Source organism: Clarias gariepinus, chromosome 5 (genome assembly GCF_024256425.1).
Source record: "Clarias gariepinus isolate MV-2021 ecotype Netherlands chromosome 5, CGAR_prim_01v2, whole genome shotgun sequence".
Taxonomy (NCBI): Eukaryota; Metazoa; Chordata; class Actinopteri; order Siluriformes; family Clariidae; genus Clarias; species Clarias gariepinus.
This window is the reverse complement of record NC_071104.1, coordinates 24476891-24490933: the sequence shown is the minus strand read 5'-3', so window position 1 is coordinate 24490933 and position 14043 is coordinate 24476891. Positions and strand designations below refer to the sequence as shown.

Here is a 14043-nt window from a genome sequence, read left to right as displayed (position 1 = left end):
TGAAAACAGACTTTATAAGTTATTGTTTGATTTGGGATTAATTGAGGACCCTCTTACACGTTGAGACAGTCAGATAAACCAATTATTGGGACAACACAAGGTGGCATGCTAATCCCTGTCATGCACAAACCCTCCATGGATGGGCCCTTAGTAATGTGCTGCCAAGACAGTGACAACACGGACTGTGGACTTTATTAAATTAACCGAAGAGCTCGTAAGCAAAGTGGGCATAGGCTGAATTGCCTCTTACAAGACAAGACAAGAATGAGGAGATTTGTTGAGTCTTACAATGCGTATGGGTTTAAACCAAACATTATGCTCAGGTTTGGCTTAAAATGCAGATGATATCAACAACTTTCCAATTAACAAACAAATAATCATATAAATATATTACTTGTGAAAACATATCTGAGTTTGGATGTAGAATGGCAGTCAACTGTAATACATGCGTAATGCTCAGTGTCTCAACTTAATTAAAATAATAAAAGGACAAGGTCTGGTCATGAACACAAAAAGACAAGTGATGTTTGTTTGGAGATGCTGGTCATCATGGCTGCATTAGAGTAAAAAGTGAGCTGGATCGCACATAGCAAGCACACTGTCTATTTCCTCACATTAAAGCCTCACTTTACCTCTATAAAGGTTTTATGGCTGACAGAGCCATGCGGCTTCAAAAGGAAGAGCTTGCATTCAAAGGCAACACAATAACCAATCAGATGCCGCCGGCTTTGAAATAGAAATGAGTTATTTGACATACAAACAGGTGCTGCTTCCGTTTTTTTTTTTTTTTTTTTGGTCAAAGCCTCTTTCTTTTTGCATGTTGCTCATGCGTGTCTCTGTGGCTCTTTAAATGAATGAGAAAGTGTGTGTGTGTCCTCTGTATGATCAGTAGAGTATGTCCAATTATAAATGTGCATTGATCATAGCAGGGACATTCTGCCTGGAGGTTCTGTCAGAATTACACTCATTATATTACTGTTAGGATGAATGCTTAACCAGAAATTTTTGTGCACTTGAGTGTATGCTAACATGACTATACTCCATTTATACTCCAAAACACACATGACACAATTTCAAAATGCATACATAAATTATAAATTATATATTAATTATGCATAAATTAATATATAATCAGATAATGTATCACTTGAAAAAAAAATAAAAGAGCTTACTTTATACAAAATGAGCATGAGTGCAATGCGCAAGAAAATACTTATGGACTGTATAGGATTAATTTGAAAAAAAAAGAGAAAAAGACTTTTCTGTTATCAATATATCAATATTCCTGGGACACAACCACATAGTGTGCACCACCTTTCAAGTGACATAAAAAAGAACTTCTTATACAGCCCTCTGCTGAATTGGTCTTAATATTCTTTATTGTATCTTAGGAATTAAGAAAATTTGATAATGCACCTTAATTTAGACTTAAAAAGACTAATATTCTTCTTTGAAAAGAAACCAAAGGCAGCTAATAAATCATAACTAATATATCTTTGCATTAGAATAATTAGCTATATTTTCTTTTGTCTTAGTTACACTTTTCTTTAAACACTTTTAACTATCTTTAAATTTAAAATTTTTAAATCTTTTTACACTAGTATGTAGTAACTTACATTTTTGTGCCAAAACATAAAATACTGAAAATAAAATCTACACCAGCCATTCAAACTAATAATGATAAAAAATTAATGGGCGATGAATTAAAAATTTGTCGAAATTAATGATTTTTTCTTTATATTGAAGAGGAAGATATAAAGATATTTTGTCTTGTTTTGGTGAATTCTTCTTTCATAAAGCATTCTGTGTGTATATATATATACTGATGTCAAATTATGTGATAGGGTTTGAGAAGAAAAAATGTAAACACTGTAACATTCACCTGGATCATTTCTTGCCTATTTTTAAACTGGATGATGGATGATGTGGAAAGCTCAGAGGGACGTATCCTGATCACTCCCACACCAGCAGATCCTAATTTATATTGTGTGTCTAGAGCTGGCTTGCTGATAGAAGAAGACATTATAAAGACAAAGCCTTATAGTAATGTGTGTGTGTGTGTGTGTGTGTGTTGTTATAAGAATGTCTGTGTGTGCATATGGAGTTGTGTGGGTGGTACAGGGATTGTGCTATGACTGCACTACCCAAGCCTACAGTCATTGCATCCACATATAAACACAGAGTGTCTCCCCCACTTCCTATATTAGTCAGCTTGCTCTGAACTCCAGCTATAATAATCAGACTTCAAAAACAGACATGTGAATACCTAAGCTTATGTAAAATACTGACTGTATATATATCACATTAACACCCACAGACAAGCTACGAATGAAGACACGCTCATAGTTAACAAATAACCAAAGCACAACCAAAGCACTGAAATAAATAATACAGAAGTGTTTGGGAACCCCCTGTGATTCTGCAATCTTGTAATAAACCACACTGCTACGCTAGACTTTTTTTCACACCTTGTATGTGTAAAAACACGCAAATAATTCCTCTTCCAGACAAGTAAAGTTGTAAACATCTATGATAAAGTAGGAAATGTATCATCATTAAAAGCTTAGTGAATGGGTTGAAGTGAAGAAGTCAATCCTACTCTCTTGCACTCTTCCTCATAGATCTGATATTAACGTGTTAAATCGTCCATGTCTCCTCCTGTATCTGTTCTTAAGTCGCTAACGCTCTCATGCTCACTTTCTAATTCTTTCTCTCTCTCTCTCTCTCTCTCTCTCCCCCTAACTTGAGCCAACACCTCCTGGTTCTTCTCTGGATGAACACCTGTCTAACTTCCACTCTTCGGTTCTTCAGGATGTCACCAGGTCATTTCACAATGGTTTATGTTCTTGGTAGTAACAGATGTCGATGGTACAGGCGTTTAATAAAACTTATAAAAATTCTATCTTTTGCTGTTAATAAACAGAAAACTTTCTGACAGAACGTGTGTGTGTGTGTGTGTGTGTTTGACTGTGTCTCCCTTGGCACCAGAAAAACTTATCGAAGCACAGCAGACAGACCAAGCGACTCTCTTATTCAACTACGCAACTTTAAAACTTTACACTAATCCAATCTCATAAAAATCCAAAGACTTTATCACTCTAATTAGACACTCGATAAACAACATTCCTGCTCGAGATATTATCTGTGCTTTATCTATAAACAGGTTCAGCAATTAAAAATTTTACTATAGTTCCATATATCCATCCATTATCTATACTGCTTACACCGGGTAGGGTGACGGGAGCCTAGAGGGCTTTTTAAGGGATCAGTTGGAGGTCCAACTTATTGCAAGGTATAAGCACACACGATCACATACTACCTGCAATTTTGAAATGCCAATCTACCTATGGTATGTCTTTGGACTGCGGGTGGAAACTGGAGCACCCAGACGATTCTCACCAAGAACTTTGAGAACATAAAGAACATGCAGGAGATGAGACTGAACCCCAACCCTGGAGGTGTAAAGCCACCAGGCTGCCTACCTGTAGATCTTAGTATGAATGCGTTTACATCATGTTATTATGAAGAGCATTTTCTTCTCTGAGCTCAATCATAAGCATCAAAACATTAACACAAACACAAAAATTCACTCATTTACCAAAGATTAAATCTGAAAAACATTGACTTTGTAGTAACGCCTTTCCTAAACTGAACTCAAACATTCCTAATTGAATCCTAAAGCTGTTGTTTCCTCATTTCTATGTGTGATTTAATTAAAACAAAAATCTGAGTTTTAGTTGAAGAAAGAAAAGAGCAGTCACGTGCACTAGTGAATACGAGCTTCATAATTAGACTCAGCCTCAGATGCTTCGCCCACGGACCGTCTGATGGCCTCAACTATCTGGCCACAACGAACATAGTCTAGCCATGTCACTGTCTGTCAGCACCTCTGAGTGTACACACTTCTGCATCCCATATGTTGTACAAACAAGAAGATCCATTTGGAAAGAGATGGGAGATTTACACTTGGTCTTCATAAAACATTATAAGTTGGTGATAAACCATTTCCCAAACACCACTAAGCCACTGATTGTGTTTGGTCCAGACTCTCTACCAACTAGACCACTCTTCTTTTTATATAACAATGAAAGAAACATCAAATTTTCTGTCTTTAGCCTTTACAAACTTAAAAAAATCAGAATGTCCCCTCATAACATACCCATTCTGATGCCCAGGCTCATGAATACACAACTGAACCCATACGTGCAAGCGATAATAGTTTAAATAGCATGCATTTGATAGGTCTGTGTTTCAGCTCACACTCAGCACTGAGTGCTATTGGAAAGCCTCATAATTAACTTTTTCTCATGTTAATCAAATTAAAAGCAAAGATCCTAAACAACTCACAGTCTGATAAATAACCAAGAGAGTGTCACAGTCTCCTTAAAGAGACGCTTCCTGTCCCAGAGGAAGCAAAGTGAGGGACAAACTCTCTCAAATCTCAGTCACATCACTTCCCTCCATGCTCATATCCAGCTCTAGGCCTGGCATAAAGCTTTAGGAAACATTCCCAGGGACACTGTTTTATTAATATCATTGTGTCTGTGAGATATAAAGATCCTATGATAAATAAGGGGTATGCAACGTATAATACCAAACAAACTTTTAAGCTTTGGGAAACGTGTGAGTGGTGCATATAAGGAAAGTTTATGCAGTTCCTTGTTTTAATCAAGACACTCTTGATTAGGATTTGATCACACTACTTGCAAGCAAGACAGAGAGAGGTGTCTAACTAGTGCCACAAACCTCTGGCATATGCAGCAAGAAGCAGTAATGTCTCTTACAAGTGCCTTTAACGTGCCTTGTTCATCTATACATTGTGCATAGGACATTATGGATTAAAAAAATATTAAGGTTACCCCTCTTTGGACTACTCCCACAGTCCAAAGACATGCAGATTAGGCTAATTGGCGTTCCCAAATTGCCTGTAGTGATGATGATGAACATCATAATCTAATAATAAATATATAATAATGTTATACAATGTTATCTGCTGGGTGCTGGGTTCATATTGTAAGACTCAGTTTAATCTGCTTTTGTGCATTCTATTGCCGTATTCCTTTCTTTTTTAATTTGTGGGTTTAATAACAACTACATTCATGTGTAACCGTATTTTCCAGCGTATGAGTCATTTCCAGTGAGTTGTTCATCTAACATGGCTGTTAACTGGATTTACAAGTAAATGTTTATTTACAGTTTAATAAACATGACACCAGCATCCTCAATATGTTCGGGAGGTTTTGTTGTTTTTCATTATACTAATATGTACATGTGAGTTTGTGGGATTTTTTCATAATGCACCTGGCAGCGTTTTAATTATTTATAGCCCCAGTGAAGATGTTGGTTTATTTGTGTATCCCTTTGAAAGATACGTGTGAAAATACATTTCGGCATGTTCAGTCATTTTTCAATATTTATTATTCAATATTTATTAGCACTGGAAGGAGCCACAAGAATGAACGAGTGAAAACAAACTTAGAGGATGAAGGATGTGACAAAGTGTTTCCTTTACAGAACACTCCCCTCTGCTGGTCAGTGGTGCCACAGACAGAGCAAAGCATCTATGCAAACCTGCAGGAATCATCCCTTTGCTCCGAAACACATTATTTTCTTGCCTTAACTGATTAACAGTGTCTACTCATTTATACGGAGTGTACAGCAGGGGTTCTCAAAGTACGTAGAGTCCTGCTCTTTAACTGTAACCATTCATTCCACACGTTAACAATTCAACCGTTCATATATTAGGCTTATTACTGAAATGTGCGCAATTATAACCTGGCTATTTGTTTTCAATTGAAGAGTATTTTATTCTTGAACTGTTCAATCAAAAACACATTAAATCCAAGCTGACTTTATTTATAGGCTTCTATTACAAATTAAATTTGATAAATATAAAAACTGAATACCAAATATGTATAACAGCTTTTATGTTTATGGTGTGCTGTGATTCCCAAGCCTGTGATGGAATAAAAACAAATTGCAGACCTCGGGCTATGCTTAATGGACCCTTGGGGGTCCCAGGAGCCCTCTTTGAGAACCAGGGATGTAGATTATCTCATATCTGAACAACGTGCATGACAACATCATAGAATGTGTTTTCATGGCAGTGTAATCTGCGAGGTCTTTCTTACCTCCCACAGGCTTCTGAACTCCCTTTGCTCGATGCGCAGCAGCTCACTGAACTCTCGGGTTACAATCGTGGCATGACGCGGTGTATTGTCCAGAACAGACTCCCCAAATGCTGTGCCGATGCCCAGTGTGCAAATGGTAACTGCATCCTTAAAGGGATGTAGAGCAGGAAGGAACACAGCCTGCATGAGTAAACACTTAAAGGCCATCAGAAAAAAAGTCTGGCTCCAGTCTCCTTTCCAGGCAGAAGGCAATCTCTTAAATCACTGTACTGACCTACGTTAGGATTAAAGAGGTTAAAGTGCAGCTTAAATAGAAATGAGGGGCGAATGTGTGTGTGTGAGAGAGAGAGAGAGAGAGAGAAAGAGAGAAAAAGAGAGAGAGAGAGAGAAAAATGGAAAAAGTGTAGTCTTACTTGGAAAAAACATTAAGGCATTAAATATTTATGGTTGGAAGTATCGATACAGGTTGAATTTTCTCTCCGGAATAGAGCTATATACGTTTCTGTGATTGCTTTTACTGTAAAATTCGTGTGGGTTAAAAGTCAATAATTTTCAAAATGTATATTTTTATGCACAAGACAAAGAGCAGCTTGCAGGGCCATAGATCGGAGATATGGATTAGCATTCACATTTCATTGGGTTTAAGAGACACAGAGGCTTTTTACAAACCAAATGCTGTATGTTAAAACATGCTTCCAATCCTATCCACTATGTAATGTCTAACATACCAGAACAGGACACTGATTATTGTTTGTCTGCATGCATAATTATACTTCTGAAATAATGTTTAATACTACTACTAATAATAATAATCAACATCATTATTGATACTGATCATTATATGGTAATAATTATACTGAAATAATGTGATTGGCTTTTTATTTCAAATACAAGATCAGCAAATATAATTCAAAAATATATACATGCAGAATATTTTAAATAACGTACAGTTCTTATAAGGCAGAAAAAAAAGATTTACTAAAAAAGTAAAATAGGTCTAAGAGGGGGGTCATTCCCCTTCAAGCGCAGAAAATGTGCAATGTGCGTTTTACCTGATGGTTGGCAGTTTCAGAGACTTTAACATCAAGCGAGCCGGAGAGGACGGCGTACCAACTAGTGCCGATATCACCCTGCCGGTACACTACAGCACAGAATGCAAAGTGAATAGACAACAGAATTAAGAGTCGTGGTAGTCAAGACAAGCATCTTCTTGTTTCTTTTCTCTTGCTTGTAACTTCTAGTAGAATGGAAGCATTTAGCGTGGTTGCATGTGCATGAGTATGTGCTGATGTTTGCTATGTCTAAATGCATGGCATGACCTACATGTGATTCCTTTTTCCAGGCACTCATAGTAGCCACATAGACAGATCTGCTGGAGCATGGTGGGGTGGAATTTCTCAAAAGCTTTCACGCGTTTTAGACGGGCCATGATAATGTCCACATCTTCCCCAGAACGCTCCTCTGGCCTACACAATAAGAAAAAAACATATCATTAATCATTTATTAATATTATACCAAAATAATATACCTATAATAATATATTACTGAATCTAGTCACAACACGTACATAAAAGCAGTATATCTTCTACCACATACATGAGCTCACAGATGCTCACAATTGGCTAGTGTCTCTGTGATGTATCAGGGAACATAAAGTAACGCCATCCATCCCACCCCAATACGGCCAATTTCGCTCTTCTGGCTCCGAGCCATGGATGGCAGTGGCATTATTGTGATTCGAACACATGATCTTCTGACGGCTGGTTGAACTCTTTAGATGTGCTTGTCTATTAATATATTAAGTAAGTAATATTTTTATAGCTATAAATTTAGTGATGTTAATAAAACGCTAAGAATGATTTTTTTATATTTCATAAATATTTATGTGGCTGTTTTTGCTTCCATGATCATGAATCAGAAAACACTAATAAAGATCATCTGCCATATGAATCAGCAGTTTGCTGCTCTGAGAAATACTTTCAGGAAAAAATTTAAATACACAGCTTATGATGTTCTTTTTGCTCACAGCACTGGAGGTGCGAGACATGATTATAAATATATTTGAAATTTATAAAAAATATTTAATTAACCTCAAACCATTGATTTACTGGTTACTTAACTTATGGAAATCCATTCCAATATCTTAAATACAAAATATGGGTGGTGTTCAAGTCAAACCAAGATTTATCTAACTTTCCATGAACAAAGGTGTAAAACTTACAGACTACAGTACAGTAATAGGACTCTTAGCTGCATTAAAACACTGGAATGGTGTAAACATTTTAAAGTAGGCCGTAGGTCCGTGATGAACGATCCGAGCTGATGTAACTCAGAGCCCACTGCAATTGCTTCTGCAAATATTTCATGAGTGGACCGCCTGATCCTTGAAAAAAAATCGACGGATAACTTGTCACTAAGAGACGCATCTGTCTGTGAGGACTGCACATTCACCAACACCACTTGCACAATACAGGAACTCGTCTGGACGTTATTGTCACATCCCTTCTACAGTCCTGACCTCACTTAAAGCCATTTCCACATGTTTGGGGTATTAAAGGAGTTACTGGGGGGCCCGCATTTCAGACGTGAAGTAGACAGCCTGATCATTGCTGGCGTTCAGAGAAAACTTTCTACCATGATGGTATCCAAGCACTAGTTTCACAAGTTAGTCCTGGTTTGATTTCAAGGCCCCTGGTTGTTTTGCTTTGTGAACCAACAATATAAGGTTATAATGGAGCAGATTTTGTAAAATATGGGTTGTAAGTCATGGAGCATGACACAGTGCATGCTTCTACAGTTAAATTACTGAACACAGTGTGTGCATGTGTGTGCGTGTGTGTGTGTGTATGCCTGTGTGTAGTGTGTGTAGTGTAGTGTATGAGACTTTGAGCTCAATGAGCTGATTGTGTTGGACAGTTGCCCTGTGGATCTGGACCTGAATAGAGGCAAGCTCTGAAACAGAGTAAAACCAGGGTCAGTAATGTCTAGTCATCAGATCATAACTTCCGAGATCCTGGCACACACACAACGATGAATGTAGCTAAAGAGGAAAATCATTAGGAATGCACAGTTTCACATTTTACAATCCATATCACCTGGTATATTAAAAGTCATGATTCATTATTTAGTTAAAGACAGGTTCAGAAAAAAAGAACACATGCACACATAAACAAAGTGTAATGGGATTACAAATGATCTTTAAATCTAAAGTGATAATAGAAATCAGCAGTCTGACCTTCACCAGAAAAGGAATATAGAGGATATATTACAGGGCTGCTCAACCAGCCATTTACTGAAATATCAAATAAGATTTTATCAAAATAAATAAATAAAAAATAAAACATATCAGTGTGTGCTTTGACCAAATCAATTGATAGGAAGGGATGACAAAAAGATGCAGGCTAACTACCTACATAGGTGCATGGTGCAAGTAGTAGACAAATCAGTCTGGGCATAGTGGAAGTGAAAACAAGGCAGCAAGTAGTTAAGTGCTGCTTTTAACAGCTTCCTACTGTAGCCCAGTATGATCTCAGCCCAGAGCAAGATTCAGGTGATCAATACCTACTGTATTTATGCTCTTTCCCTTAGCATTACAGCTACACAAACAATATACTACGATTTCAACAGTTTAGGAAAAAACTGTGGGCAAATGTCAGCAGTCTTGACACTAAACAAACCTTGTGCTTTTAATGAGGAGCTTACATGTGAATTACACCTGAGCAAACTGCCATCAATTCATCTGTGTACGCAAGTGTGTTTGTTAAAGCGGAACCAAACTCCCATTTACTATGCAAACACATCTGGCGCAGTGCGTCATGTTACCATGATCACCACATTGTAACCCTGATCTCAGACCAGCTTTCTAGACGTGTAACATGAATATATCATTAATTGTTTCGGAACTCTTTAAGAAATGTCAACGATTTTACCCTATTTCTTGCCTTCCATCAAAGACTTCAGTCATGCCAGATCAGTTGTGCTTTAAATCAACCCCTTTACTAACATTACACTCAGTAACTAGACACAAAAATGTTGTAATGTTTAATGTTAATGATCTCAAATACAAATAGTGTTCGAGTAGCTACAGTGGAACCAGTGTATGTGTTCTCCTTGTTCTCAGAAACATTCAAATAGAACTAGAAAAAAAGATATCCTTAGATATCATAGGGCAGGCTGTCTACGTTTAACTGGGGTCATGTGCATCCATATTACTGCATCCATAAATGAAGCATTTTTAACATGTTTCTTCCAAGGTTGGAGCATGTCAAACATGTCGAAGAATTACATGGGTAATGTAAATGCATTTATACAATTTTTATACAGATGAATTACATGATAGTAAGTTCTCATTTGCAGTACCCAGGTAACACACTGATATGTAAATGTAAAAGGCCTTTTTGATTAAAATATGTTGGTCAAAAATATAGGTTGTGTGCCTTGGGGGTTATCCATAGCAGGCTGCTGCTTACATTACATTCTTCTTTAATGTACTACAATTCAGAGGTTCTATTATTTTGCTCATTTGGCCAGTACTACAATGTGAAAAACATAGGGGTTTTGTGATTTTTGTCATGAAAGAAAAAAAATGCTGTCACCCAGACAGTTTGATAAGGACCACTTGTTAGGACATTTCTTAGGTTCTTTAGCTGTTTTGGCAGTTTTAAGCTGTTTTTGCTGGTCATTAGTGTGACCAACAGCTACTGGTACCAGTAAACTCTTAAATTAAGCAAAAAAAAAAAGAAAAAGTCAGTCAATATGTCGATTCACTATTGATTTTGATAAATCTGTATCTATTTAATTATTTGATTCCGTTTTAGCTGGGGTATTAACATGCATTTCTAGTAAGCAGAGCTTTGATGTGTTGTCCTGTATTTTCTGCAATGCTACACCACTAAACAATATACTAGTTAGAACACCCATGGTGTCATTGTAATTGATTGATATAATTAAGTGCATAGAATGTTTTTGATACAGTCTTGAATTTTCATTGAATATGTATTACTTGCAGCCAACAGATTATTCCACACAGTGGGAAAGGATACAAAACAATGCATGCATGTAGCTTGCAATTACATTTTACTACCAGAGAGGGAGAAAATCCAAAATCTTATATTCTACACAGCTTTACACTGTTTACAATTCTTTAATAGACAAAGAGTAGAGTTTTCAGCACTATTTATAACCTCTGATAATGTGGGGGTTATCCTTACTTTATCTTGTCTGAAATATAGCTATTTTACAAGATTTAACCTATAGGACACTAAAACATGGGTTCGAACATGGGTAAAACATGGTTTGATGCTTTCAATTTATATATGATATTTTCTTAAAACAGAGGTAAAAAATAATTTATGTTGCAATGGTTTTGGCATTGCGCCCATCAAAGGAAGGTGGGTCATCTGAGGCACAGTCCGTCCACCTCTTGAGTCAACACTAAGCGGAAACCTGGGGTAGTCTACAGTATGTCACTATTTATCCCCAAATAACATGAGGGTTTGTTTTTTCATGCACTTTCCGTCCGCTCATTGGCGACAGATACTTCTCACCCTGGAGATATATCCATAGTTTCAGTTGCAGTTACTCAAGGGGTCGGGTTGCCAGCTCAACGCCCGATAAAAATTCACAAACTATGGGCAATTTGGGAACGCCAATTAGCCTAACTCACATGTCTTTGTACTGTGAAGAAAACTGGAGTACCCGGAGGAAACCCACCAAGCGTGGGGAGAACATGCAAACTCCACGTGCACAGACCTGAGGCAGGACCCCAACCAATAGTGCTAATTACAATAATAAGCCACCATGCCACCGTAATGTGAGAGTAGTCACTACTTTTGATGTTATCACTAGTTGTGATATCAGTTCTTGTGTAATCTTATTATATATATAAAATATTAAAATATATAATAGGATTTAAAATATATATTATATATAAAATATATAATAGGATTTCATACGGGACAGTATGTCCCTGTATTTTGACCAAAAATATCAATTCCCTCTCACTCACATATCATTTACCACTTTAGCCTCCATACAGGGTCACAATGTATTGTTGATATGACATGTATCCTAGGAGACTTAGGGCATGATGCAGGGTACACCTTGAAAGGGGTGCCAATTTATTGCAAGGAACACTCACATGCTCATTCTCACACAATGAGCAATTTGGGAACATCAATATGCCTAATCTGCATCTCTGCATGGACTGGGAGGAAACCGAAGTAGCCGGAGGAAACTCACCAATCACAGGGAAACAAATAAAACTTCCTGCACACAGACCCAAGGCGGGATTCGAACCTGGACCCTGAAGAGGGGCAAGGTGACAGTTCTAACCTCTATGCGGCTGTTAATGTCAATTCAATGTAGACAAAACTATTTTTGTAAAAAAACTGTTGTTTGTTTTTTCATTTAAACATGATAAAAAACTGAGATGTCACAAAAAAGTGAATGGTGTCTCGGATGTGGGATGTGGGAGGTTTTTTTGGGACTGTGCCCATCTGAGGAAAGGGGCGAGGACATCTGAGGCGTGGCTCTGCTTTATTCTCAGCATCCTTCAGTACAACTGCGCATACAGTACTGTATATTGATTTGCTCGGGGATTATACACCCATTAAAGCTGACGATGGATGGATCAAAGCTCATTAAGATGGCAAAATGAGCGCTGTGTGTGCCATAAGCACATTAGGAAAGCTACAGTAGTCGATTGGCATGTAATAAAAAAAAAAAATACAGTGCTGTGTCTCAGGAATATATGATGTGCAGCCAGCTCGTGTGGAGATAAAGTTTAAACGACACAGCTCTTACTGAGAAATAAACATGAACCCACAGCTTTATGAGAGGAAAAAGCAACCTGGGTGAATGTGAAAAAACAAAAAACAAAAAGAGCACCTTGCTTTTACAGGAACATGAATGAGTCTGCATTATTACTGTCCTTGCCTCCTGCCTCAGGTTATATACATGCCCCTGGAAACCACTATCACTTCCTGGTTTGTTCTACTCTTAACAATATCCTAAACACAAATATATATCCACTACAAAAAAACAACGACAACAGAATTTCGACTACGGTAGCAGTAAAATGGGATAAAGGCAGGCTACACCATGACTCGTTAAGGTGTGCGACATCGAGAGGTGTGAGCTGTAGTCAACGGACTACACACCGCATCCTATAACCGACCAGCCATTGTTCTAAAACCACGCTCCCTCTCACACAAATATGCTTTTATGGTCAAATATTACTAGGTCAAGTGCATTATTCTTTCTTATTAATAACGAACGCGCTAGCAGAGTAACGTTAGCTGTTTATTACGCCTCACGCGAGCGCGCGCGCATACACGCACGCACGCACGCACACGGTCGACCTCCGTGACAAACCGCGACGCACATGGAATAACCACCGTGCAAAAAACATCAACCCTGCAAACGCAGCTTACCGCTTGTCCAGACAGGCGATCCATTCTGCAGATGCGGAGGAATGAGCAGAGGTGTGAGCTGCTACCATCTTTGGAGAGATCATGGAGAGACCGTTGGCGCCGTGTACCGACTCGGTAACGGTTCACTCTGTAGGCATTGCTTCACTGCTGCACTGTCCTCCCTCACTCACATCTGGGCAGGAGAAACTCACTACTAGTCACTCAGCTTCATTGTAGATACGCCCATAAACCATCTCAGCAGCTTCACCCACCACATTTCTTAATATAACTAAATGTATGTACTGCTATGTACAATTTATCATCACCAGACAAGGGCCACAATATGTGTTATGTATTATATCATTTGAGGGATAAATGCTTCTCAGGTGGCAGCAGGTGGCTTTGTGGTTAGCACTGTTGCTTTGGACCCCTCCAGGGTCCAGGTTTGATTCCCACCTCAGGTCTGTATGCATGAAATTTGCATCTGCTCCCTGTGCTTG

At 38.0% G+C, this 14043-nt stretch overlaps 1 protein-coding gene across 2 annotated transcripts in view; it reads right to left on the bottom strand.

Moving 5' to 3' along the window:
• Window positions 1–13694, bottom strand: part of rapgef4a (Rap guanine nucleotide exchange factor 4a) — a 45176-nt gene extending 31482 nt beyond the window's left edge. For both annotated transcript variants that reach the window (XM_053496619.1, XM_053496620.1), the window contains exons 1-4: window positions 13565–13694; window positions 7455–7597; window positions 7184–7272; window positions 6132–6278 (exon numbers count right to left, since the gene is read on the bottom strand). In XM_053496619.1, the coding sequence (XP_053352594.1) occupies window positions 6132–6278; window positions 7184–7272; window positions 7455–7597; window positions 13565–13647 (462 nt within the window). In that variant the 5' untranslated portion in view covers window positions 13648–13694. The remainder of the gene's footprint in view (window positions 1–6131; window positions 6279–7183; window positions 7273–7454; window positions 7598–13564) is intronic.
• Window positions 13695–14043: the final 349 nt, after the last annotated feature.